This window comes from Daphnia magna, linkage group LG1 (genome assembly GCF_020631705.1).
Source record: "Daphnia magna isolate NIES linkage group LG1, ASM2063170v1.1, whole genome shotgun sequence".
Classification (NCBI taxonomy): domain Eukaryota; kingdom Metazoa; phylum Arthropoda; class Branchiopoda; order Diplostraca; family Daphniidae; genus Daphnia; species Daphnia magna.
Window position 1 is genome coordinate 10881586 of NC_059182.1, and position 26761 is coordinate 10908346.

At 37.8% G+C, this 26761-nt stretch overlaps 2 protein-coding genes and 1 pseudogene across 2 annotated transcripts in view; all 3 read right to left on the reverse strand.

Annotated features, from left to right (window-relative positions):
• The window catches only part of LOC116936604, a 110218-nt gene that overhangs the window by 30912 nt on the left and 52545 nt on the right, over positions 1-26761 (reverse strand). The window lies entirely within an intron of this gene.
• LOC116933945 lies at positions 20653-22031 on the reverse strand (annotated as a pseudogene).
• LOC123473234 (putative nuclease HARBI1) lies at positions 25416-26359 on the reverse strand. The gene is made up of 3 exons (XM_045174623.1): positions 26220-26359; positions 26021-26161; positions 25416-25955 (listed from the first exon to the last, which is right to left on the reverse strand). Exons 1-3 carry the CDS (start codon positions 26316-26318, stop codon positions 25416-25418), a joined length of 780 nt encoding a protein of 259 aa, XP_045030558.1. The 5' UTR covers positions 26319-26359.

Below are 26761 nucleotides of genomic sequence, written 5' to 3' on the forward strand. Positions count from 1 at the left end.
AACTGATATATTATTCAGTTCATATAATGAACATTATTTAATAGTTAATATTATGAACATAATATTTAAAAAACAATAAGTGGAAAAATACTTCTATATATAATACTAGATATAAGTAAACGCAGCTGTACACGACTTGGAAATACTCTTCTATATTCTTTTTTCTACAAAATGAACAGGAAATAACTATTTCGGCTTGTGTGGTTTTTATATTTTTATTATGTAGTAAAACAATTTTCTAATTATTTATATGTATTATAAACATAGTATTAAATTAAGTGAAAAAATATTGCTAGATATTGTAACGAGGGGGTTAGAGTAAACTGTGTATTTGTATACGACTTGCAGAAAGGGATTACAGAGACTGTCCCGAGTGGTTTGACTTGGATTCTCTTTATACCCTCTCGGGCGGAACAAGACGATACTTTAATGTATTGCCCTTTCTTCGAGCTCTAGTCTACAGAACTAGATGGCTGCAAGTACTCGTTGCATCATGCTCGTGACAAAACATTTTCCTTGGTCCGTCGTCAGGTTCCTGGGGGCTACGTGTCGTAACAGAATCTCCCTCAAGAAGAGCTCTGCTACCTGTTCCGCTCCTGTGACCGGAAGGGCTACCGCTTTTGCCCACTTGGTGACGTAGTCAACCGCTACAATAATGTAGCGATTATCTAGCGATGAGGTTGGGAAGGGCTCAAGCCCATTCCTACGCGGTTCCATGGTTTTTCTACTTGTGTCAGCTCCAGGAATCCGGGTGATTTCCTGTATTGTCCTTTCTTTCGTGACTGACTGTCTGGGCAGGCCTTCTATATCTCGGGAGATCCTATGCCAGTAGTAGCGTTGTGTTACTCTGTCGTAGGTGCGTTTCTTTCCGAGGGGCCCGGAATCTGACGTCATCGTGGCAGGCTTGTAGGAATGTGGTCTTCAGGTCTTTTGGTATGCAGAGCCGCAATTCGACGTCTGTTTCTTCTTCTCCCGTTATTCGCACACGATACAGAAGGCCATTCTCGGTCGTATAGTTGACCGTTTCTTTCCAATTTTCTGCGTTTCTGAGCACGTATGCCCACTCAGCTTGCTGGTACCGGTCACTTCTTCTCGGTTCTCTTGCGTCATTATGCTGACCATGTTGACGTGTCCCGCCCACGTGTTGTCGGGGGTCCCAGCGTCTTCGCTTACGGGGTAACGGGATAAGGCGTTCGCGTACTGGTGTAGCTTGCCGTCTTTGTGAGCTATTACGTACTTGTACTCGGAGATTGTCATGGCTTATCTGGCTAACCTGGCTGCAAGTTCAGTTTTTGATTGGAGCCAGCATAGTGCATGGTGGTCTGTCACGATTCTTATTGGGCATCCGAAGATGAACTGTCGGAATTTTTTTATCACCCAAATGAGAGCCAGGCATTCTTTTTCTGTTATGGAGTAGTTTTGCTAACTGCGTGACTTCATACGTCTGGCGAATACCAGGGGTCTCTCCGCACCATCCTGTTTTCTGGAGTAGGACTGCTCCGATGCCGTAGCCGCAGTCGTCTGGGTGTGTTCTGAATTCGGCCATCGGGTCCGGGTATGCTAGTGCGGCTGCGTCTGCTAGCATCTGTTTCAGCTTGTCAATGCGCTCCTGGTGTGTTTGCGTCCAGATGAACAGCGACTTGTCTCTGGTTAGGTCAAACAGGAGTTTGGCTGCCTCGGCGAATCCTGGTATGTGTCTTCTGTATGATGAGCATAGCCCGAAAAAGCTTTTGATGAACTTGACTTTTTCTGCTCGGCTTGCTGTGGCTGGTGGTGTGGGGAAGTTTTGCACGGCTCTTACTTCTCCGGGGTCAGGGCTGATTCCGTCAGCGTTGATCTTGTGGCCCAGTGCTATGATTGCTGATTCACCGAAACGAAATTTCGTGAGTTTGAGTTTCAGATTTGCTTTGCGTAGTGCAGCGAGGACTAGTTTGAGTCGTCGAATGTGTTGTTTTGTGTCTCCTGCGTATACGATGATGTCGTCAAGGTATACGAGGCACGAGGTCCATCGCAGCCCTCCTACTACTACTAAATATTGTAACACTGTTCAATGGGTGGAAATCAAGGCAAAATCTCCAGCTTACATCCTTCTTTTGTATCAATAGGGTCCTCGCGCTCCATGGTCCGGTGGCTTCTTCTATCACGCCTTTCTTCAGTATGTCCAGTGTCAGTTCTCTGTGGACCTTGTTCCTTTCACGACGCTGGGCGTTGGGTGTTAGCTGGATTTCATGTTCTGCGACGTTGCAACGTCGTAGTTGCTCGCCTTCTCTCGCGAAACAGGCAGTGTTGTCTCGTAGCGTGTCCTCGAACCCCTTTCTCTCCTCTGCTGGAAGCTCCTGGTTTATGCTGGGTGTGAAGTCAAGAATATTTGTGGTTCCTTTTTCCAGCTCGGTGTTTAATGTTCTGAGTCGGTTGGCTCTGCCTGTGGAATCTATTTCTGTGCCTATTCCCATCACTTCGGCTCTGTGTCCTAGTACCATTTTCTTGTGGATGTAAACTGATCTGATTTCAAGGTTTGTCATCATGACCCATACCGTTGGTCGGTCGCCTGGCATGAGGGCTCTTCCTTGTTTCGGTCCTGTTGTGCGGTTGGTTGCTGGTTCTATCATCCAGGGCAGGCCGTCCAATGTTGGTTTTGTCGCTTCGGTTTGTTCTATCTCCACGGCCGCCATGGACCTTGCTGGGATTCTAGCCCCGCTTTTTGCTACTGTCTTTGTGGCCGGTGTTGTTGTTTGGTCCTCTATTGCCATTCGTACTGTTAGTTCACCGAATCGCATCTTTGGTTTTCCCGTGCCGTACTCGATCTCCAAATTTTTTAAACGTCTCAGCACGTCGTTGCCTAGGAGTAGGTTTATCCCTCACATCTCCAATACTAGCACCTTCGCCTGAATTGTTGTCGTCCCAATGGTTATTGTCAGCTCCACTCTTCCTAGGAAGGTGTCCGCGGTCTGTTTACCATTTCGAGTTGTGGGCCACCCCAGGTCTTGAGTTCTAGGGCCATTTCTGCTGTTAGTTTGGGGGATATGATCGATACTGCTGCTCCTGTATCGATTACCGCTTCGGTCTTTTTTGTCGTGTCGTTTTTTCCAAATTTCACTTCTTCTGTCAGCAGTTGTCCCGCGTCGATTTGTAGCAGGGGTATATCCTTGTCATCTTCTTCGTCCGATGTACTGATCATTGCGACGGTCGTGTTGTTACGTCTGTCACCGTCTTCTCTCTTTTTCGGGAAGTATCTCTTAATGTGCCCCTCGCCTTTGCAGTAGGAACAGATCGTCCGTCGGTCTGCTGTCCTTTCGGCTGTGAATCGGTATTTTCCTTCGAGGTAAATGCCGAAGTTTGCTCGTAGGTCTGCGTCAGACCACCGGTTGTAGTCTGCTAGTACCTGGTATCGATCAGTCGGTAGCGTCTTCTCCTCCTTTGCCCGAGAAGACAGGGGTTACCTTGAACTTGAGAAGTCCAGCGGCCATGTTTATCGTCGGGGGGCTCTGAACTGTTGATATGGGCGGGTGTTGTGTGTGTTGTGTGGGGTGTTGGGGTTACCGTCTTCCTGTTGTTGGTGTGTTCGCTGGTGTCGGGTTATTTTCCTACTGTGTTGGTGTTAGAGTTCGGTTTCCTGTTGCTGTTCTGATGATTGGTGTTGTATAGTTGAAGCTTGTGAGCAGGCCAACTGTACCTCGGCGTCGTCTGATTCCTTGTCGGACTCTGACGAAAGCTATCTTTAGCTTAGGTTGTTGTCACCTGTCACTGGATGGTATTCAGTCGTCCTTTCGTTCCAGAGTCTTCGGGGTGTATATAGCTCGTCCTCGTCTCTTTCGTCTTCCGTTTGAAACTTCGCGTTGTGTACTGGGGAAAAAAGGTCTTGATCTGCTAATAATTCGTTTTCTTCGGATACTGTTGGGCTATGGGGATGAGTTTCTACTTGCGGGTGTCCTGTGAGGCCTGAGGTGTCCCACGTCAAAGATGATCAGGATCCTTGGCTTGAGCGATCTTCTTCTTCGTCTGCGGGTCTTCTCGGTGTTGATTGTCTGGTGGATGTCTGTGGTGACTCCCACGTGTGTTCTATTTGACTCCGATCTGCGAACCCGCTGTCTCGTCCTTTGTGATCTTCGACTTTGCTGCTGTGCCTCTCTGCTGCTCTTGCGTCGGTTTCTGCGCTCGCTGCTGCTGCTTGGTTGTTGGGCGGCTGTCTCTTGCCAGCCTGGCTGTTGAAACCACACTTGGGCCTTTGGCTGTCTTCGGCTGTGAATCGGTATTTTCTGTGTTCGGTATCTTGTTTCTTCTTGTAACCAGCGGTGGTGACGCTGCGATACCTTGTACTCGCTTGCTGCTACTATTCTCCTGTTCACTCATTCACTTTCCACATTTCCTCACTTTTATTCGCTGAGTTCCTTCTATTCAATCAGGAAGTCACGTCCGTAACCTTATAACTCAGCAATTTAATGTGTGAGACCGACTGAGTTTCTCGCAAAGGTCTCTAAACCCGACGCGCCTCTTTCTGATCAATTAGACAAGCCCGGGATGTTTTTTAGATAGAAGTTTGTTTTGGCTTACCGTTTGAATCTCCACCATGTAACGAGGGGGTGAGAGTAAACTGTGTATCTGCATACGACTTGCAGAAAGAGATTACAACTTTGCCCCGAGTGGTTTGACTTGGATTCTCTTTATACCCTCTCGGGCGGAACTACACGATACTTTAATGTATTGCCCTTTCTTCGAGCTCTAGTCTACAGGACGCTGTTGCTTCCGTTTATGGCTTTCGCTATGACCATCAACAAGTCACAGGGATAGATTTTTGAGCGAGTAGGCATCTACCTTCCGGAATCCGTTTTCAGCCACGTCCAACTATACGTCGCATTCTCGCGTACAACATCAAGAGAAGGTGCCAAGGTTCAGTGTGAAGAAACAGAGAAACAGGGCAAGCTACTTAGGAATATTCCACAAACCACGGAACAAGATAAGAACAAAGTATTCACGAAAAACATTGTTTTCAAGGAAGTTCTCCTACAAGAATAGCCAGAGCCAAAGAAAAAACCCCTAAAAATCACAGCCCATGTGATAACGACAACCACAAAAAAAAGAGGAACTAAATTCCGCCTCGGTCTACGGACCAAATAAGGAGCACGGGCATGGCCTTGGGGGCAGTTCCCAAGTGAGCTCATCCGTGATTGGTTTTTCTTCCATTGTTTGTTAAGTGTAGGAGAGGTAAGACTTGGCAATATGTGGATAAAGTGGCTTTAAGTGGATTAATAAGTTGTAAGTAGATTAAGGGTCTTTAAATGGATTAAGGGGTTTAAGGACAGGTCCGACTGAATACTAGACTTGATAATACTACAATACTAGACGAGACAGCATGTGAGCCGACGGCCAACTAAAACGGACATTTTGGTGGGCAGTAAGTGGGTGGACGGGCAGAGACTGTGAGGAGGATGATAAACAGAGGCAACGATATGGTCGACGGCCCCCCTACAGTGGTTATTTTTGCTGATCGATTGTTGATCAACGGGAAAAGAGGGGGTTGACGGGCAGAGAGGGGGTCGACGGGCAAAAACTGTTAGGGATTAAATAGCCAGAGCAATATATAAGTTGACGGATAACTTCATTGGGCATTTTTGTGGGCAGCGAGTGGGACGACGGGCAGAGACTGTGAGTGGTTTGACGGGCAAATACAGCGGTAATTTTGGCCGGCAGTGATTGCGTCGACGGGCAGAGACTGTGAGTGAGTCGACGGGCAGATACAGGGATTGGGTTAACGGGCACAGACTATGAGGGGGCGGACGGACAAAGGCAACGATAGGGTCGACGGGCAACTACAGCGGGCGTTTTGGCGGACAGAGAGGTCGTCGACGGGCAGAGAGGGTGTTGACGGACAGAGGCTGTGAGTGATGTGACGGGCAAAGGCAGTAAGTGGATCGACGGGCAGAGGCAAAGAGTGGGTTGACGGGCAACTACAACGGGCAATTTGGCGGGCAGTAAGTGGGTCGACGGGCAGATACTCAGAGGGGAGAAATGAACAGAGGCCACAAAAGGATTGACGGGTCACTATACTGGGCGTTTTTGCGGATCCATTGTTGATTGACGGGCAGAGAGGAGTTTGACGGACAGAGACTGTTAGGGAGCTGACGGGCAACTACAGCGTGTTTTTTGTGGGCAGCGAGTACGTCGACGAGCAGAAACTGTGATGGAGAGGGTGGGCAGGGGCAAGAACAGGGCAGACGGGCACCTACAGCGGTCGTTTTGGCAGGAAAAATAGGTTGACGTGCACACCCTGAGGGAGAGGACGAGAAACTAGGCGGACACCTTGGCGGGTAGAGACAGTGAACGGGTCGGCGGGCAAAAAATGGAAACGCAGAAAGCTTAAAGAGTAGACGGGCATACATTTAACGTTAATAGTTTGGCAGAATTAAATGGCGAAAAAAGCGTTTAAAATACGCTAGCGCCACCTATCTCACGGCCCTGGACGGGTCCAAAGTTACTAGTATAATAATATATATAAGTACACGCAGCTGAAGTACACGATTTACCAATACTATTCCGTCGTCTGTTGGAGGTACATCGTGGAAAACGGCCCGTTGGCCACCCCTTTTTCTGGGCGGGACTAGGGATTCCACGATCGTATTCCACGATCTACCAGTACGCGGTAGGGGAGACTGGAGTATGCCAGGAACCCGGGTCAAGAGGGAAAGTAGGGGGAAAAATAGTAGATTTTTATAAAATTAAAAATTTTTTTAGTATGTTATTTAGATACATACAATCTACTTTGGCATGAAATTTGGTTGAGTTTTGTCAATAACTGTATCAGTTATTAACAAACTAAAAAAAAACGGTTTTTTTTAGTTAATTTTGTCTCCGCCATTTAATGTTTCTAGAAAAAATAATCGCAAATGGCATGTAAATTTAATTTGGAAATGAAGCTTAATCATTTCTTTATTGTTAAAAACAAAAATTATAATTTTCGATCAATTACTGTAGATAATATTAACGTTTTACAAAAGTAGTCTTTATCGGGAAATTGGGACAGCTGTTTTTGACTAAAATGGGACATTAGTGGGCGGGTTTGGCCTTCAAGCCCATCAATCATCACCGAGCTCATGACACCATTACTGTTCCTTACAATGATCACAAGCAATCGATTATTCAGAATATTATAGCGATTACAATAAGCCTAACCCCCACCTATCTTGTAATAAGGGTTTTTTATCATATAAGAAAAAATTTTTATTAACACAATAATCAAATTGAAACATTTATTAACTTATATAGTCTATGCAGTGGGACGCTATTTCAATTTTTACAGATTTGTTTAATGAATTTTAAGGCGAAAACGGAGGACGTCCCTCACCACCCACCCTAGTGTCCTCACTTAGCCCTCAAAATAGGCTCCTCCCACAAATCTAAGAAAACTTTAAAGGTCTTATATGTGAAAATGGTTTATTATTAAATTATATAAAAAATATGGGGGGTACATTACCGTATGGAATACATAAAAACAAAATAATAAATTAATTTAATGATTAGTTTGGGAGACATAGGGGGAAAACGAAAACCGTCCCGGCTTACTCCAGTCTCCCCTACACGGTACGCGTATACGATTTACCGCGTCCCTCACCTAGCCAATGCTTCTGCACTGCCTCCACTGCACATTAAAGGCCATTCTGATTGGCTGATTCGCATGGCAGCTGTTTAGTCTAAAATATAGTCTGCTTTTAAATCCGTCAGAAATTCAGTGATTGCTTTAAGGCTTTATTTTCAAATTTTAATAAGAATTATGAAGATATAAGAATGGAAAGAAAAAGGAGTGTAAAACGAACTAATGTGAAATCTGCTCCGAAACAACTCGAATGAAAAAATTCTTAGAACATGGGAACCAGGTGCTAAAGAAAACAAGAGCGAAGTGAAAAAATTTACGTATATAGACGGAATCAGATTCAAAGCCTCTTTAAAGAACACTAATAAGTCAAGTAAGTAGCCTATGGGATGCTTTATATAAATTAATCACTAATGATCTACTTTATGTGTTATAGCTAGTAACTTATATGAAGGCTCTGAAGCTGTCGAACAGCCAAGCACCTCAAAATATATTGTTGTTATATTTAATAATACATCTCATTTATTCAACTTTTTTTTAGTAGACTTGAAGTCCATTTACAATTTAATTTATACTTGGATGATGACGAGGTGGTGGAAAGAAGCAGTCATCCAAACGAAAAACGAAATGAAGAATTATCTGGAATCTTTGGCAGATATCCATTCCAGGCTTCAGGACGATATTGGAATCCACACGGCGATTGTGGATAGCTGGCAAGATTCATCCTTTCATCAGGTAAGAACAGGGTGATTTTTTTAGTACTATAAATACAATCTTCTAAGTATTAACCTTAAAATTTTTTGGATTCCTCATATCCGGAATTGATCCAGGATTTGAGAGGTAAATTGGTGTTAATCAACGCCGAGCTTGATCGGCTGAAATGGAAGGTCGGCAGAGCCATTAAACTTTTCCGAAGATACAAATATGGAGATCCCGACGAATAAGAATCCAACTGTGAATCACAGCACTGTTATTTCGATACAAATTCCTCCAGTCAATACCATAGTGACTCGTCCAGTGATGAATAAAATTGATGGATACCCTTTGGTTAATTAAAGTACTGAAAGTTGGTGTCAAAGTTTTCAATGTGTTACTATTTGTCAGTGTGGGTCAATAAAACTGATAATGACTGAAATACTGCCATTTCGAATTATTTATTCAATATTAAATAACGATTATAATAATCGATATTTTAACTGGCGCCAAAAAATTTTGGTTGCCAACGTGCTCTTTCACGATCGGGTTATCCATATTTGCTGTAAAACTATGTTTGATGACGTTGTTCTAAGTGTCACCGTGTTTCTCGTGATAAGAGGATCACGAAAAGTACACTGTTTATTAGTTTAGGTGTAGCAAATTATCTGAACGGTGTACGAAAAGTTGGGTGTGTGTCTACGTCATCCCCCCTCCTCCCCCCAGAGTTGGCAAAATTGAATAATTTATTGCATCCAAACGAAAGGTGCAATCATTATGAATTTTATGGGAATCGATTGCTCTCACCAGGAGCTTTCGATTTCCGTAAAAAATATTAATATGGAAAGAAATCCTATCATTCTTTCAATATTAATTTACAAAATAAAATTTAGGAAATGAAGAAATGAATAGCATACCCACTGTAATAAAGAAAATGGGGAAAATCTAAATTGTAAATTGATTCTACATAAGAAGGTTCAGCCACAGCAGACCAATTTGGACACAAATGAGATTTTTCGCATTTGTGGAGAACGCGCAATCCTGGATGTTTTACTGTTCTATTAGCAAGGTATAGGATTCGTGCAACTTGGTCTCCGTCATCTAGGCCAGCCCTTTGGCTCTTCATATGAGTTGGCCTAGGACAACCATTGGCACTTACCTAGCAAGACAAGTTTTCTCTAATCCAAAAACGATTGATACAGGGTTGTAGATCTTTTTACGCTGATCATTTTTAATATAGGGTTTAGGGTGTGCAAATGAGTGGGAGTGTCCGTAAAACACGTACAAAGTTTCGAGTTTCACGGAACTGACGCGCTGCCCGAGACGGCCAGAAGGGGGGTCGGGCGGGGGGGATTGCGCTTACCCATGGGAGATGGTACAGTGAAAGGGGGTTTACCTGAGCCACACCATACGGCCCCATGTTTTCCATTTTCCTCGCATGTTAACGGTGGTGTAATGACAAGCCGGTTAGCCGGTGATGCGAAAGTTCCGAGGTTCGAATCTCGGTAAAGTCTAGATGAATATTTCGGAAAAAATTTATTGAAAATTGAAAAATACAACAGCATCAAATCAGCATCAAATCAAAACTAGACTTTACCGAGATTCGGATCTCGATCTAATCGTTTTTGGATTAGAGAAAACTTGTCTTGCTAGGTAAGAGCCCAACCATTTACAATGCCTTTTTACAAGGGATCATGGGATGCCACCTTCTTTTGTTTTAAGCATACAGTCAGTTGGTTAACGTTTGTTTTGTTTTTTCTTTAAATGTTTTATTTTCAAACGTTATTAAAATTTGAATTTTGTTTTTACGAAAGTTTTATTTGTGTTCGTGATATTTTAAAAAATGTGTGTGTATATTTATAATTAGAATACACTTCTTAAATTAAAAAAGAACTTGCTGTGTTTAATTTGTAGACAGCATGAAAACAATTTTTCGTTAGAAGTAAGAATATTTTGTTAATTTATAGCTAATATAATTAATTTATTATCATTCAACGAATTTTATGTAGGTTTAATAAAATGCCTAAACGTCTTACAGTGTGATTTCAGTCATAGCTTTAAATTTCCCTTTAGTGTGTTGGCTGCGTTTTCCATCCACAATGGAAATTACACTGTTGGATACAGAAAGTAAACCATTAGGGCATTATTTTAAAAATCAACACAATCATCAATCAGGTAACTTATTTAACAATATTTGAATGTTATAGCCTTGACATCACTCTTTTATTTTCCTTTTCGAGGTATCGGAATCTCACTGGTTTGAAAACGGGGCAACAACCAGCAACTGAACAGTCAGTTGGAAAGCAGCTTTCCAAGCCTACTACATAATTAAGGACATACCTTTTAAATCTAATTAGATATTTTCCAATGTATAAATCTATTTAAATAATCAAATAATCAAAACAATTTGTTTTTTTCACTCGTTGAATTAGTTTTGTGTTGTATTTGAGTATGACCTTGCTACTTACATTTTAGAATTCACTGAGATTTTCTTTAAAAGATACTTGTGTTTACATAAAACATTCCTTGCTGTTTAAACATTTGAATGATAATAAGTAAAGATCAGAATTCAAATTTTAATTAGGCGCGTCATAAGAATGGTCGCCGCAATAAATGTCGGGAAGGGGGGGGGTTAATTTTATTGTAATTTTTGGTTCTTAAGCTATAAAAATTGAATAAACAATCACATCAAAACCTTCTAGAGATAATAAAGAATCTCAAAAACATATTTCCCGTTTAGTTTGGTTTATATTAATAACCAAACAACGTACCAAAAAATGTCTGTTTTTGGTCCCTCCCCCACCCACCTCTCCCAAAATATCATAAAATAAAATAATTAATCACGGTCTAAGTCTTAAGCGGATTTATATGAATGTTACGGCAACCGATAGGTAATTAGGTATTAATAAGGGCTATCTATTCGGTGAACTTCATTGAAAAAAATTTAAAAGGAAAAAATTCTTAATGTAACACATTTTTTTTTAGTTTTGTCGCTGAGGTCAATATTGCGCTAGACCGATTAAACGGGCAAAAATGTGTTACATTTTCTTCTCCGAGTTGTTCTAGCCAAAAGTGTGACCATCGCTCAATCATACATTTTTTGGAAAATATTAATAAAATGGTAATTCAAGCTTTAGTTTTAGTACTTAATTTCATTACAGTTTTGTAGCCGCTGTCTAAAAAAAGGGGGTTAAAACTTACACATTGCACCAAAAGATCAAACAACACCGATCTGTTACTATGTGATGCCGATGTGTTAATATTTTGTACCTTGAATTTTTTTTCTGATTCAATTTCTTCACTTTATCCTCAAACGCCCATCAAATATTATAAACTTGGTCCAGGTTTAGTTAATCTTCTGTTTGATAGGTTTGTCCTCATTGATTTTCATATTGTACTTTTTATTTCTTTTTAGATTCCTCTCCAGAATTGTATATAGTTGGAATTGATTTCCAAACGTTGTAACATAGTTCTAGAAAGTTCAAAGTATGGGGTAAGTAAAGGTTAATATAGGATAAGATAAATGTATTTTAATGTAGTTGTAATGTAAGTAATATGGAAGTTATGTAATAATGTCATGTAAGTAATAATGTAATGTATGTAATAATGTAAGTTGTAATAATTTTAGTATAATCCGGTAAAATAATATATTAAAATAGTTTAAGTAACTTACTTTCGACTTCATGGACTTCATCAGGATGCATTGGTATGCGGTCATTTTTACTATCCTTTGCATCCTGTCCAGTTAATTTCCTGGTGCATAGGAACTCGTCAGGGAAGCCACTTTTCATAACTTCATTGACGAATTTGCTGATGCGGTATCCATAAGCTGGTTTAGGAAATTTTCTTCATGAGTTGGATTCCTTAATAACCAGGATTCACGCTCTCTGATAAGATGGGCAATCTCTTCTTTTTTCTAATTAAATTATAAATAATTCCAACATCATATTGGTATAGACCTGTGTCGGATGCTGCGTTGTCGATTTTCTATTATATCACATTATCCCCTTACTAAGTAATGTCATGTGTAAATTTATTATGTTACAAATGAACTGTTATAATAGCAACGTAATAGCAGTATTATTTTATTGAAGTGAAATAATGGTGTAGAATAAACTAAATAGTATTAAAACTCGCTCGTAATAACGTAAGATTATTATTTATTGTAAAAAATTTGTACATATTATCATTTATATAACTTACTTACCCAGCCAAAACTTCATTTTTTAATCGAGCTAGCCCGTTAAGTTTGTCTGTCAAACAGAAAGTATTGAAGGGGAGAGCGAATCCAAACTGAACAAAAAACGTATTTTGTCTTTATCTCTTAAAATAATTGAAATATAGGGAGGGGGGAGGAATTCTATAAGATTGTTAAGCGTACTAAGATCTATTTCCCTATTTTTTTAAATTGAAATGCATTGAGTTGTTTAGTAGTAAACGAATGTTGAAAAACTGAAAAAATTCAAGAAAAAAATTAAGGGGGGTGGGGGGTAAACTGGACAGTAAGTGTACCAGTTTAGACATGGTCTATACAACTTTGGGTAGTTAAAAAGCAAATTAAAAAAATATAGTTTTATGTTCCTTATTCATTGAACTATTTATGTATGCGTGAAAAAAATCAAAAAATTAACTCTATAATATATGAAATCCTGCAGTGATTTACCTGGGGTTGAAATGGACAAAATCGCTGGAAAAAAGAGAAAATAGGAGTGGCCTGGTAAGTATTAAGTATCGTTTTTAAATCGATTAATTTGATCGAAAGTTGACAGGAGACGACACTTTAAGACCATGCTTCAAAGTAATGGCTGACTCAAGTTTAAGCATTTGTTTACGATTCTGTTCTGTTGCTAAGCAACCTAAGCTCCGCCCCCAGAATATCGTTTGGGTCCGATATCACCCCTAAACCAATGTACAGAATCTCCCTCCGAAACCTCATTTTTTAAATCGCTTTTAACTCTTAAACTACTATTTTTAAAAATACAAATAAACCGGTGAATAACAAAGGGAAGACCCAATTATTATTTATTACTATAATGGTTGTTTTAAGTTAAGTAATTTTTCAACAACATGAAAAAATATGGAAGAAAAAAAGATAAAAATACCAGCCGGTTTTGGTATTTTAGCGATAAATACACGGATAGTTAAGGTAAATTATTGAAACTTCATCCCCAAATGCGGGATTGAATTCCACATCACACAGTATGTTTTTACTTTCATTTAATTAATAACCTTACTAGTTATTGTGGTTGTCCAATGTGGTACGTGTCCAGTTTGGGTCCTAAATGCTGTGTCTGTTTAATATGTAATAATATTGTAATACAGATGAAAAATATCGTTGAAATCGCTTTGGTCAACTAGATTTTTTCGTACACCATTCTCTGATGTAAATGGAAAACCAAGATCTCGACCACTGCAAACAACTACAGCCTGTCACCTTTTCTCATCGTAGTGATAGTCAAACTACATCCACTCTAAGCACAGTAATAATCATGTGTAATGCTATTTACGAATTTATCTTGTTTAGGCAAGTTTCTTGAGTAGGTTAGTCAGGCAAGTCTCTCATCGTTCATGTCTTCAGGATAGAAATCTACATAATAGTCAGTGTTTTGCATTTTTTTCGTAATCTAGATAAGATAAGATAATTTGCGGATCGTCGTCAAAGATAAGATAAGATAACCCAAAAACGCCAAAGATAAGATAAGATAAAGATAAGAAAAAAGAAAAATCGATTAACATATCGATGTTTAAAACGGCGATTAAATTGATTTTTAAATGAAATGTTTTCAAACGATTACTAAATTCATTGCAAAAAGTGCTCTTTTCCTTAGCCTTTTACTCCACTCCTTACGCAAAGCAATCAAGGAAAGGTTAAATATGAATGTTTCTTTTCGAAACGGAAAAAGAGACCTATTAGGATCAGTGGTGTCTTCGTAGGTTAAATAGAAAACCATTGGTTTACTTTAAGAAAATAATTACTTACGAGAATATAAGATCAACAGTGCCAGACTGTCAGTGAACCATTTGTTCACTTGTCAACCAAAAGCAAAGCGTTTTAGATTTTAGATAGAACTAAGAAGTTAGCACTACCTTCTGACTGTATCTGCACTTCTGTAGTGTGCATACGTCAACGCATACGTCAAACTGACGCTGTGAAGCTTTGTAAGATTTAACGTTACCATCTAACGTTAAAATAACGCTATTAGACAACAGAGAGAACCATGCGCGAAAAAAAAGTCACGTGACAAAATTATCTTTTTAAATATCTTTTAAAAAACCGATAAGACAATAAAAGATATCCCCAGAACTTTGAAAGATAAAAGACATCAAAAGTTATCAATATTATCAAATCTTTTCTTTTTGAAAAGATGTAAATCACTGATAATGGTAAACCATCGTTTATTGTTTTCACGAACAGTAATTTCATCAAAGAAAAATCAACTCTTTTTCCATTCCACATTAACTGTCGAGCTAATCATTTAATTTCTAACATTCTTCAAAATGTGTGTGGAGTCGTATGAGACATACAACTTCCTCGAAGTATCAGCTGGATGCGTATCTCGGAAATCTTTTTCCTCAGTTGCTCTTCGCAATAATTTGAATAGTTTTACATTAACTTTCTCATTGTCACCAACAATACGTTCGACTACAAAGCCTACTTCTTCAAGTTTTTTTTATTTCGTGGATAGTTGAAAAATACAACTGTCTTGCAGTAAATTTTGCAACGGGCCAACTTCCAACAACCGTAGTATACTTCTTTGTGATACTAGTAATTAGAAAATGAATAAGGCTGTTTGCTAGAACAGGTGGTCCAACAATGTTTACTTTGTGATCGTTGTGCATGAAGGCATCATTTTCAGATATTTTCCCACCATCACAATCCATTCGTCGACCAACCGTTTCTTCATAGTCGTCTTGGTGTAATTGGTCTTCTTCAAAGTATTCTTGAAACAACGTCAATTCAGTGTCGTCCATTACAACTTCACCAAAGTCTACCTCACCAACGAATTGCGGTCTTGATTGAATCCACAGCAACAGAGCCTTGCACGCAAAATTTGGTCTATTATTATTTCTCATGTGGTTTTGTAAGACTATCAACTACCATCTTTAAGCGCGCCAAGTTAACGCTGGTTATTCCTACCTCACCCTTTATCGTTCCGGTTTATCTAACAATTGTGTTACGACAAGGTAGTCTTAGAAAACTGTGCTCTCTTATGAAGTTGTATAAAGTATGAATTATTCCTTGAATGGCAATGGAATACTTCAATGTCCATTGACAATATGTCACTCTTGATAGAGCTTTGTTGAAGTTTAATAGCTAAAGAAATATAATTGTAAGATTGCTTTATTTAAATTTTTTATTCACACCACCTTTACCTGACATACTAGAAAGAAAGCTTTTGCTTTTTGTTCTGACTGTTTGTCGAGTTCTTTTTAAAAAACATCCACTTAAGCTATGACAGCATCTGTCATCCGCTCCCCGGATTTATAGCTTGTAATCCTATTAAATTTTCGATTTCCTTCAACTTCTTTTCCAGATCACTAACGTGATGTCGAAGTTTTCTAACCAATATTCTGTTGTTTTTCAAAGGACTCTTTGAAAATTTAGTTATTTTTGTTCGTCGAAGCTTTAACAACATTCCGTTCTTTCGTAATCGGTCTTTAGGTTTTAGATTTCTTGTTGTTTTGAAATTGTTGACATCCACTAGCTTTTTGGGCATTTCAGTATCAGTCTTACTTGCATCTACTTCTTTCATAACATTGTCGATCCAAGCTGAATTTATTATTGATTTTAATTCATCGTCCTGAAAACCAAAAGTTTGAAATTTAATGCCAAAGCGTACCAGATTGGGTACTGCGTTTAGTATCATGTGACGAATACAGTTGAGTTCACCAAGGATACAAAAAAAAGCCTAAAAAAAATAGTAATATGTTGAAGAAAACACCCAGAATTTCATTGAAATTAAAATTACTCTTTTTACTTGATGAATATCAATAACTTTTTCGATGAAAAATTACTTCAGTAGTTCAACCAAACTGTTTTCTTTTTCTTCACTTTCGGAATCGATTGCTTGTATTACAATTTCTTTGACCAGCTCGCGATGAAGGCTTCTTACTTCCCAAACAGCACACTGACGTCTTTTAAAGGATATTTATTCATTCCAACGGCACTACTAGGATTTCTTTTTTCTGTCCTGAAATCCTACAATGACGACTTAAAGACGATTTTAGCAGGTGTTGATGACCGTCAAAAACTGCTCTTATACACGTATTTTTATGGTCACCAAAGCTCTCATTTTGGTGTTCACTGGGACGACTTTTAGCTCTAAAAAAAAATGCAAAAAGTAGTTTTCTACCATCGGATTCGATTACGGGTCTCCCAAATGACAGTCGAGTAGTATACCATATACGCAACATTCATTTATATTTAGATATTTTTAGACTGACACAAGTTACAGTGAAATAGTTTTGGCTTCCATAATTAAGAAATGAATTTTTGAAAAAAATTTAGCCTTTAATAAATCTACACCTTGCGCTCTTTGACCAAAATACCAGAAGATAAATATAACTATTATAAGTTTCGATCATTGGACTCCCGCATCATAGACTGAGCTTCTTCTTGTTAACCAATCACTACGTATTCAAAAAGAAATTCTAGATTATTATTTGATGTGGTGTACGTAATTCTTGAAAAATTGAACCCCAACGCTACACTGTTAATTGTGGCAACGTGGCTTTTAAAGAAATGGATCGAAATAAGACTTCTTCTCAGGGACGTGATTTATTTTTAAAAAGGACCGTGGCTTAAGCGCGTCCTTATAACGTCCTTTAGCGGTCCAGTACTGCACGTCCTAGTTAGACAGATTTAGGATGAGTTACTACATTAAACTGTTATGTGGGTTGTAACTGGTGCAACGGTCTTACTCAAATATAACACAGAACTAATACAACGAGTAAACAACTTTTTTTCATTAATTTATTATTTTAATAGATTTTTACGTTGGAAAATACCTAATAAGATTTAAAAGGTATATCCTTAATTGTATAGTAGGCTTGGAAAGTTGTTTTCCAACTGACTGTTCAGTTGCTGGTTGTTGCCCCGTTTTCAAACCAGTGAGATTCCGATACCTGGAAAGGGAAAATAAAAGGGTGATGTCAGGGCTATAACATTGAAATTACGTTAAAAAAATTACCTGTTTGATAAGTGTGTTGATTTTTAAAATAATGCCCCAATGTTTTTCTTTCGGTATCCAACAGTGTAATTTCCATTGTGGATGGAAAACGCAACCAACACACTGAATGCAAATTTAAAAATTTTACTGAAATCACACTGTAGGACGTTTAGGCCTTTTATTAAACCTAAATATAAATTCGTTCAATGACAAGAAATTAATGATATTACCTAGCAATCAACAAAATATTCTTATTTCTAATGTCAAATTGTTTTCGTGGTTCCCTACGAATTAAATACAGCAAATTTGTTTTTCATTAAAAAAGCGTATTCTAATTAAAAATATAATTTTTTTTTTAATATTACAAACCCAAATAAAGCTTACGTAAAAACAAAATTCCCATTTAAATAACGTTTCGAAATAGACAATAAAGAAAAGAACAAAACAAACTTCAACCAGCTGATCATCTGCTTGAAACAAAAGAAGGTGGCATCCCGTGATACCTTGTAAAATCAGGCATTGAAAAAGGTTGTCCTAGGCCAACCGTATGACTCATTTAAAGAGCCAGAGGGTTGGCCTAGGTGATGGAGACTAAGTTTGAACATGGAACGGTCTGCTATGTCCTGGCCTAATTAATGGTTAAGGCCTGTAAACTTGAATACCTCCTATGACGGGTAGGCGTTACCATGAAGTACACCAGGAGTAGTAACGGGGGTAGCTTTTGCATTGTAGAGCTTTGAGTTGCGCATGTTAAGCTGGCGTTGTGGCTATTCGGTCTGGAATTTGAAGGAAGATAATAGGGCAATAGAGGGAAACAAAGGTAGTCATTTTGAATTTCGTCTGCTATGTTTTTGTTCGGTGACGAAGTTCAAAATTGGTCTGCTTCCTGCTATTCTCTTCCTGAAATTCCAGACCGACAACCCGCCACGCCATCTAGGGAGCTTAACATGCGGAGCTCAAATGGTTTTGCAGGCGTTACTATTCCTGGGGTCGAATTCTGACTTTCTTACTTTACTTAGTGTATTTTTCCTTCCTTTACTTTCGACAGTCAACTTTCAAAGTCAAAGTAGAAGTTTCAATTCCTTACTTTCAACGAAAAAGTAAAGTTTGATTCTGAGTCAGATTGAACTTAAAAACAACGTCTACTTTCAAAGTAAGGATCTAGAGTTTCCTTGACTTTGAGAACTTAACTTACGAGAAATCTAATGGTAAGAATCTCAAACAATCAAGCCTATGGGCATGCATAGCAGACGAAAGCGATTGACAACACGCTAACTACAATTGTTATTGTTTACACAGCCCTATTAAAGTACATTACATGCGTATTTTATAAAATGGGTCCCAAAAAGTCGGCTGGAAAAGAGATAAATGTGATTCCAAATAGTCGAAAGAAAAGAGAATATTGGGCAGATGGTGAAATTGAATCTCAATGAAGGAAATTGTTTCTCAAGTTAAACACATACTATGAATTCTTTGCATTAGTCCAATTACCCAGTATAAACTGCATACTATCCCTGTCGAATCTGAATGTCTTCATAATTCTGTCTTCAGAGAAGTAGCCAAAGATATCATTGCGTGTTTGATAAAACGGTAGCATTTTACTCATCCGATTCTTTTTGCTAGCTCTTTTTTCTTCTTCATCAATTGATTTAGTGTTCTCCTCATCACTTAAATAAGCCAAATCTTCTAAAAAATCGTCTATTATGGCATTTTCACGAGCCATGTTTACAAATATTCAAAACCGTGTAGTTGACAGCTTTTTCTGCACATACAGTCGTGCCGTTCTCAAATTATCGTATTTTTTCACACAAATAATACAAATTGTATACATACAGTGTTGCCGCTGTCAAATTTCATGCGATTTTCCAGTGAAAATAGCTACCTTTGAAAACCAACTTACCGAAAGTGACCTCGCGAGGTAACTTTCAAAAAGCAAACTTTCGTGAAAGTTAGGGACCAACTTTTGAGTTTTGAAAGTGAAGTAGGCTACTTATTTTTGACGAATTTGTTTGAGAATACCACTTTGAAAAAAAGGCCGAAAGAAAAGTAAAAAACGGCTACTTTGGCCCGTTTGAAAGTAAAGTAAGTAACTTTGAGAGAGTCAGAATTCGACCCCTGGTGTACTTCATGGCGTTCCCTATAGCGAGAGCCAATTAGACATAAAAAGGATTACGACAACACCATTTTGCACTTGAAACTGTTACCTCGTAAAAAAACAACCCTAAAATAACCAACGTATGCTCACAAAACTTAAGACACAGTTTTGTCTTGGTTTTTCCCAAAGTAACCGAAAAAGGGAAATTTTCTTAATTTTTTAATGGTTATAGACCTAACATGGTTGCTGCATTGAAGAATTGATTTCATCACGCTTGGTTCGAGGTGTTTTCAGTTGCAAGACGGTATTGCCCAAGTGAGAGGTGTCCAGTAATAAAATACCGATTGTTAACAATTAGCAATAAGGAGTTTAGGATCAGTAGTGAAGTTAATTCTTAATTGTACATTTCACAATTGTTTATTTTACCAAATTTTATTTATAATATTGGTTTTTTATTTATTTAATTTTTATAAAAAAAAAATGAAATAGAAAAATTATAAATTGTTGAAAAAAGTTTGATAGTTTTTTGCCAATCGAGGTGATAGAATAATTTCGAATTAAATGAAGACAAGCCGTCACTTAATTAGAAATTTCTTCCAGTTGTTCTAAATTGGTCATCTCAAAAATTATATTTTTGATTCAAACAAATGTTATTTCAAAATATTCATTTCACAAAATTATTATTTTTTATATATTCCCAATCAAGTTGTAGAAATAAAAATTGTTAAATAATTTGCAAATAGAAGCAACGCGATGCTTGTCTAGGCTTTTTCTTAGAACATAGCCTTTTCTTATGTAAAAAATAACAGTAATTTCATTAATTATCTTTTTTATTAAAGGAAAAGTAATTATAAAATGTTGGTTTTATTACTTTAATTTATTTTTATCGATTTAAAATCAAGCTATAAAAGTTAAGTTTGGGAAAAAGAGCGAAGCAAGGCTATTGTAGCTACATTTTCTTCAGAAATAGGTTTGTCTTATGTTTATTCAAAAATATAAATTTTTTAATTATAATTTTATTTCAAGTAAAGTTAATTTTAAAATTTTTGGTTTATTTATTTATTTTATTTTCATTTATCTATGATTAAGTTTATATTTTTCACGTTTATTTAATGATCGTCAGAGTCGCTAGAACGTGTTTCAGTCTCCTCATCAGAAAATTCAAATTTTGTGTAAGAATTCTCAGTTTCCTCAACAGAAGTTTCAAATTCAGATTCTTTGTCAGAATTTAAATAAGTTTCACGTACGAAATTCGGAAAATCATTGTTACAATTCAAATTAAATATTTTTAGAGAGAGTTGAATTTGTAAATTAAGACGCACAGTTTCAGAATGTGCCATGACTGCTTTTCCCTTACAAAATGATTCGTCCGCTTCCTCAGAATGATGTGTTGATTGTTTTAACGATCATCGCTTGTCAGCCAAGAATCGAATGTAGTTTATCATTTCGATCTTTGTTAGTTCAACTTCCTCCTTTGCTCTTTGCAAAAGCATCCAACAATCAACAACATGATATTTATCGGTATACGATACAGTCGAAAATATGGATTTAATAATTTGTATAAGTGGTGTAGATTATGCTAATTTTTCGTTTACGTGTTGGAAACTTGGTGTCCTTTTCATTTATGACTGCTTCTCGAGGAAAAATTCCTTGATTGAAATCCTCGTAAGAGATTGGTAGTTCTTTATCCTTTGAATTTAATAGGTCTATCTTCTGTAGAACTTTTTTCTTAGTTTAAATTTAAATTCGCCTAAACTTTGTCCAAGTCTTTGAATTTTCTGTAAGGTTAAAAAATTTTTCTGAGCAAAAAAGATTCCAGTTCACTTTAAAAATTATTAATATTAAAAAACCTGCTTCTTTAGAGATTTTTATGCGAACTGTTTTCAGTTGAACATAAAATCCTTCCAGCATTTTTCTTAATTTATCAAGATGAGTAGTCTTTGTTTTTCGTTGGTCAATGATTTCTATAGCTTTTCTTTCCAGTTCCTTGTGAATCAGTGGGAGATCACAATTTTCGAGGTTGTATGACTGTAACAATTCTTCAACTTTTGTTACGCCTTCTCTGATTTCCTTTCTAGCCTACAAATCAAGGTGGTGCTGTAGATTTTTGCTTGTATTGTAAAAGTTACTCACTCTCTCTAATTTTTTGCGTAAGAGGATTTGCATGTTCTGAATTCTATTCCAGTTCCAATAGAGGATGGCTAATGTTAGAAAATCCGTCTTCAGATTGCATTATTTTAGTTGGATGGCTAAAGGATTACCGTTTAAGATCTCTTACTAATTTTTTACATATGCTTTAGAACATAAGCATAAAGATACAGTTTTGAGAATACTTGCTCGTGCTCTTCTCCTCCAGTTAATCCGAGTTCTTTTGTCCATCGGGGATTCCAAAGAATCTGTTATGAATGTTAGACTTCAGAAAAATATTTCTCTTACATAAAAATTCAAATGGTACCTGGCAGGGTAATTGATGTGCCATTTGATGCATTATCGGTAAAATTCCCGTCATTTCTTTTGTTAGCATCATATGTTCTGAAAATACCGGAGAACTTTTTAATACATCCATTTTCAATATTGACACACAACGTCGTAGCAAAAGAATGTACCCTGACTCTTCCAAGCTTCGTAATGCATAAATGCCGTATGTGTCCACGATTCGCATTTAAACATATTGATGGCATACGGCACTATACAGTGCTTGCAAGAGCTAATGACGAGCCCTGTCTCGTCATATTTTTTATTTTCATTTTTATCTTCTCTTGCAGCTTTAAAAGCCAATCCCCCGCACATGTTTTTCTTTTTTGACTGAAAAAAGCAAAGAAAAAGAATTGCACTACAATAATGTTGAGACAATGGAATATTGCTTAGTGTTTGAGCTTTGTTGTAAATCCTTTGACGAAAACTCTCAACTTTAACATCCGACTTGATTACTAAATTCTCGAACCTCGATTCTACATCGTCCATTCTATGGAAAAATTTAAAAAATGAATACCAACAATTGTCTTAACTTATAAAGAATGCTTACATTCTTTCGTTTTCTGGTTTTTTCGCTTTTCCAACAGAGGCCAAACGCCTGAGCTTTATGATAGCATTAGATGATTTGATGATTGATGGTTTTGTTCCGTAACTGGGGAAATCAATTTTGTTCCTTTTAAATTCTTCCTGGTCAATGTAATGGCGACATGTTTCCCACTCTCTTTCCGCCGTTATGAACAATGGTATATTGATTGGTCCACTCTGCAAAAGCCGAATCATTTTTACATCGATCCATGGTCTTGATTTAATTTTAGTGTGTTATGTTACGTACCCGTCCATACTCCTCAGATACTTCTTCAAGAGTGTGAGTGTACAGTATCCTGCACAAAAATCCGAACACCGATTTAATTTTTTAAAGCCACCTATTGGCGGGGTAATGGATTTTTTGTTTGTTTTTCTTTAAGGGGGAGGGTAGACGGGGTGATGGACACGACAGGGTAGGGTTGGGTAAGTCTAGACATTTTTTTAATGCCTTAAGGTATTACGCTTTAAGGCAAGTTACAGGTCGGGACATTTTTGCAACCCCCAGGGTGGTGTGTTTTTTAAAACGACAGTTGGAAATTTAGGGATTGGGCATGGTAATGTTGCTTACCGAAACAATTAAGCTTATGTTCCAGCTGCCTGTAAATGTTTACGTCGCTGTCAATGGCGTAGGTGTAGCGTTTCTGAATGTGGTGCTGGAGATCGGTGTTCGATTCCAGATGAGGTGATGAGTTACTATTGTTAACTTACGAGAAAATTTCGTTCACATATAAAATAAATTTTCATCGAGCAATATATGCTTTTTTTGTTTATTAAATAATTTTAAAAATAATAATCTCCTTCGTTCTAGAGAAATTAATATTCCCAGCAAATTCGAATAAAGAATATTATAATGATACCATATATTTTGCAAACCCTTGTTGGGATTCGAACACTGATCTACGGCGTCGCAATCAGAAGCTCTACACATATGCCATCGGTGTCGAAATAATTGTGCACAGGCAGCTTTATAATTTATTTGGGTAAGGAGTATTACACAGCCTAAGTCCAACATTTCCAACTGTCGTTTAAAAAAAACACACCACCCCGGGGGTTGCAAAAATGTCCCGACCTGTTACTTGCCTTAAAGCGTAATACCTTAAGGCATTAAAAAAATGTCTAGACTTACCCAACCCTGCCCTATGTGTCCATCACCCCGTCTACCCTCCCTCTTAAAGAAAAACAAACAAAAAACCCTTTACCCCGCCAATAGGTGGCTTTAAAAAATTAAATCGGTGTTCGGATTTTTGTGCAGGATACTGTACATGTTCTTCGTAGAACTTGTACATTTGTGGGAAATGTGGTGGCATAGAAGAAGTGCGTTTTCTGACAGGTATGTGACCGTTTCCGATAAACTTACCGGGAAAAACCCAGAAAATACATAATCATCGATTGTTGCTTTCGTTAGAGAATCACAAGTATCGCAAACGAAAGTTGTCCCCTTTAAAAAGAATCGACCTGTTGAAAAGGTTTGCGAATATTAGAAAATATTTCTAATATAGTTTATATTCAGCGCAATGCTTACCTTGCTCAGTGACAACCACGATTGATTCTGTAACATTGGGAATAAGTGACATCGATCCATGGCAGCTTATATCGCAGCATTTATGAGGTACGAAGCATGGGACGCAGATATCTGTAAAATAACAAGAAAGTTAAAAGTTAGCTATGTGTGGTGATTTACCATCTTATTTCCTTACCTTTTTTTATAATGTTTCCCTCTGCATCGATAAAATGATCTGGTTGTAATACTTCCAAGCCGTCACAAGAACAGAATAGCCGTTGATGAGAGCAAACCGGTATTGTACTATTTCATTTATGTGCCATTTGAAAACATTTTTCTAATAAAAGAAAATACTGTGATTAATAGGAAAAGGAAAAGCTTTCCCAATGAAACCTTTAAACGAGAAGATTGTCAACATGATTTGGGGAGAAAGTAGCGCAGCTTTGCCGGGAAACAGCATATCCGTATATTATATTAAACTACATTCCACAAATAACATTATTTCAATGAAATTTATCAATTAGGGCGGAGTAGAGACAGACGTGATGGAAAACGCTAATGATACTCTACGTATTAATAATAGTGCCTCTAGTGCTTCTCTCCATACAATGAATACCTCTAGTTGTGCAGTCTTGTAAGCCATAATATTTCTTTCTTCTTAGCCATACACTAATCCCATTTTTATTCACAGGGCTAAAACGGTTCAATCGTCTTTTCTTGAAAACGAGGAAGACGACTTATCTACTTTTGAGTTTGATGATAGCCAATCAAACCAATCATCTTTATGTCAAACATTTAGTAACGCTGACTTTGCTGACGGTGTACCATCCACATCCCGAGTTGTAGCTTTGCTCCCCAAACGCACATCAACTCCGGTATTGTCCACTAAAACAACAGATCATAGTTCTGCAAATATCGTGTTTGCGAAACGCTCTCAAGCAACTTTGGCACCGGTTGAAAAAGATGCTCCACTAGTTGCAGTAACTTCATTTTCTACGACGAATGGAGAATCTTTAAATAAAAATCCTTTAGCTCTTCGTGATATTGTCAATCGCGCCAAAAGAGCACATGCTGAAAAAATCAAACGTTTCTGTTTCTAAGAGGTTGATGCGCGATCGCTTTGATTTGCTGCACTCTGTCATTGCAGTAAGACAGCTTATAGGAAAACCAATTGATGCCGAAAAAGACATTCCGGTAGACCTTTTAGAAATGATGAACAACCCGTCTCAATTAATTTGAAAGAGCTATGTTACAAGTTTCGTTTGATTCTGTTTAATCAATATGTGCAATACAAACTTGAAAGCAACTTATTTAACGAGTGAAATCATTCAATGTCATTCGATTTCGCTTTTCGAAACCTTGTCTTCGTAGACGTAGAGCTGCTTGAGCCAAATTTTCTTGTCTATCGGGTTGATTGTCATAATCTTGTTCCTCAAAATGATTAACTGCTATATCGTCGTCGAAATCTGGTTGTCTTCGTGATAGGGCTATATTGTGAAGGATGAAGCATGCCATTATCACGCGACAAGCACGACCGGGTTGCATGCGTATTCCAAAGAAAAGAGCCGGAAACCTACGCTTTACCATACCAAAAAACCGTTCGATTACGCACCTAGACTTTTTGTGAGCAACGTTAAATCTTCGTTCTGGTTCATTGCTCTGCACTGCATATGGCGTAAGTAAATAAGGTGTACATGCATAGCCACTGTCCCCGATTAAATGAAAAGGAGAAAAATCTCCTCTTGCTAACCGTTGACCAATTATACTTTCAACAAACATTGCTGCATCATTAGTGCTTCCGGGTTTCTTTGCATAGACGCTTAACGCCCTACCATTGGCATCACAAATAGCCTAAATAATCATTTGAAATGTAACGTGGTTTCCGAATCATATTTTTTGAAAAGCGTTGGACTAACCTGTACGTTGATAGAATGAAAATTTTTACGGTTAACATAGATTTTCTCGTCAACCCATGGCCTTGCTATTTTTATATGACATCCATCAATTGCACCAATTATACCACGAAAACCAGCAAATTCTGAGAACTCAAGACATACCTATAAATTAATGTCAATGAGATTAGAATGAGAAACCATATAATTATTTCATATGTACCATATTTAAATTTTCTGGGAAAGAAATCCATTCTCGTGCTATAGAGCATAATGCACTTGAAACGTCATGTACGCTGCGACACACCGATGATTGACTCATTCTAAGAACATGTCCAACCTCTTTTTGAAAAGTTCCAGTGGCATAAAATTTAGTGCAGCAAGAATTTGCTGCATCGGTGTAAGAAACTTTCGACCATTTAATTTTCGTTCGAGTTTATCATTTATCAATCCTGTATTAATTAGAAATATTTTGTACGCTCATTAACATTAGTGTGGTCCAATTTGTATACCTTCAATAAATTGGAGTGAAGCTCTATCAAAACGAAAGGTTTTGTATAATTGATCGTCATTAAAAAACTCGTCGTACATATCGGTTCGTCTAGAATAGAAAGGAACCATTCTTCTGCGTACTTCAATGCGCCTTTCACGCCGAGCTTCTTCGTCATCACTACTTGTCAATTCGTAGTTCATTTCGTCTAAGTCGTTTAAAAAGAACTCTAGCTCTTCGTTGAAACCTCTATCGTCATTCATTTTAATTGAAAC

Bases quoted from the DNA above. Each gene is read 5' to 3' on its own strand.
- LOC123473234 (XM_045174623.1), bottom strand. From the start codon at position 26,318: ATGAGTCAATCATCGGTGTGTCGCAGCGTACATGACGTTTCAAGTGCA. The intron at 26,162-26,219 runs GTACATATGAAA...ATTAATTTATAG, and splicing joins TCCCAGAAAATTTAAATATG to GTATGTCTTGAGTTCTCAGA. The intron at 25,956-26,020 runs GTTAGTCCAACG...ATGATTATTTAG, and splicing joins TTCATTCTATCAACGTACAG to GCTATTTGTGATGCCAATGG.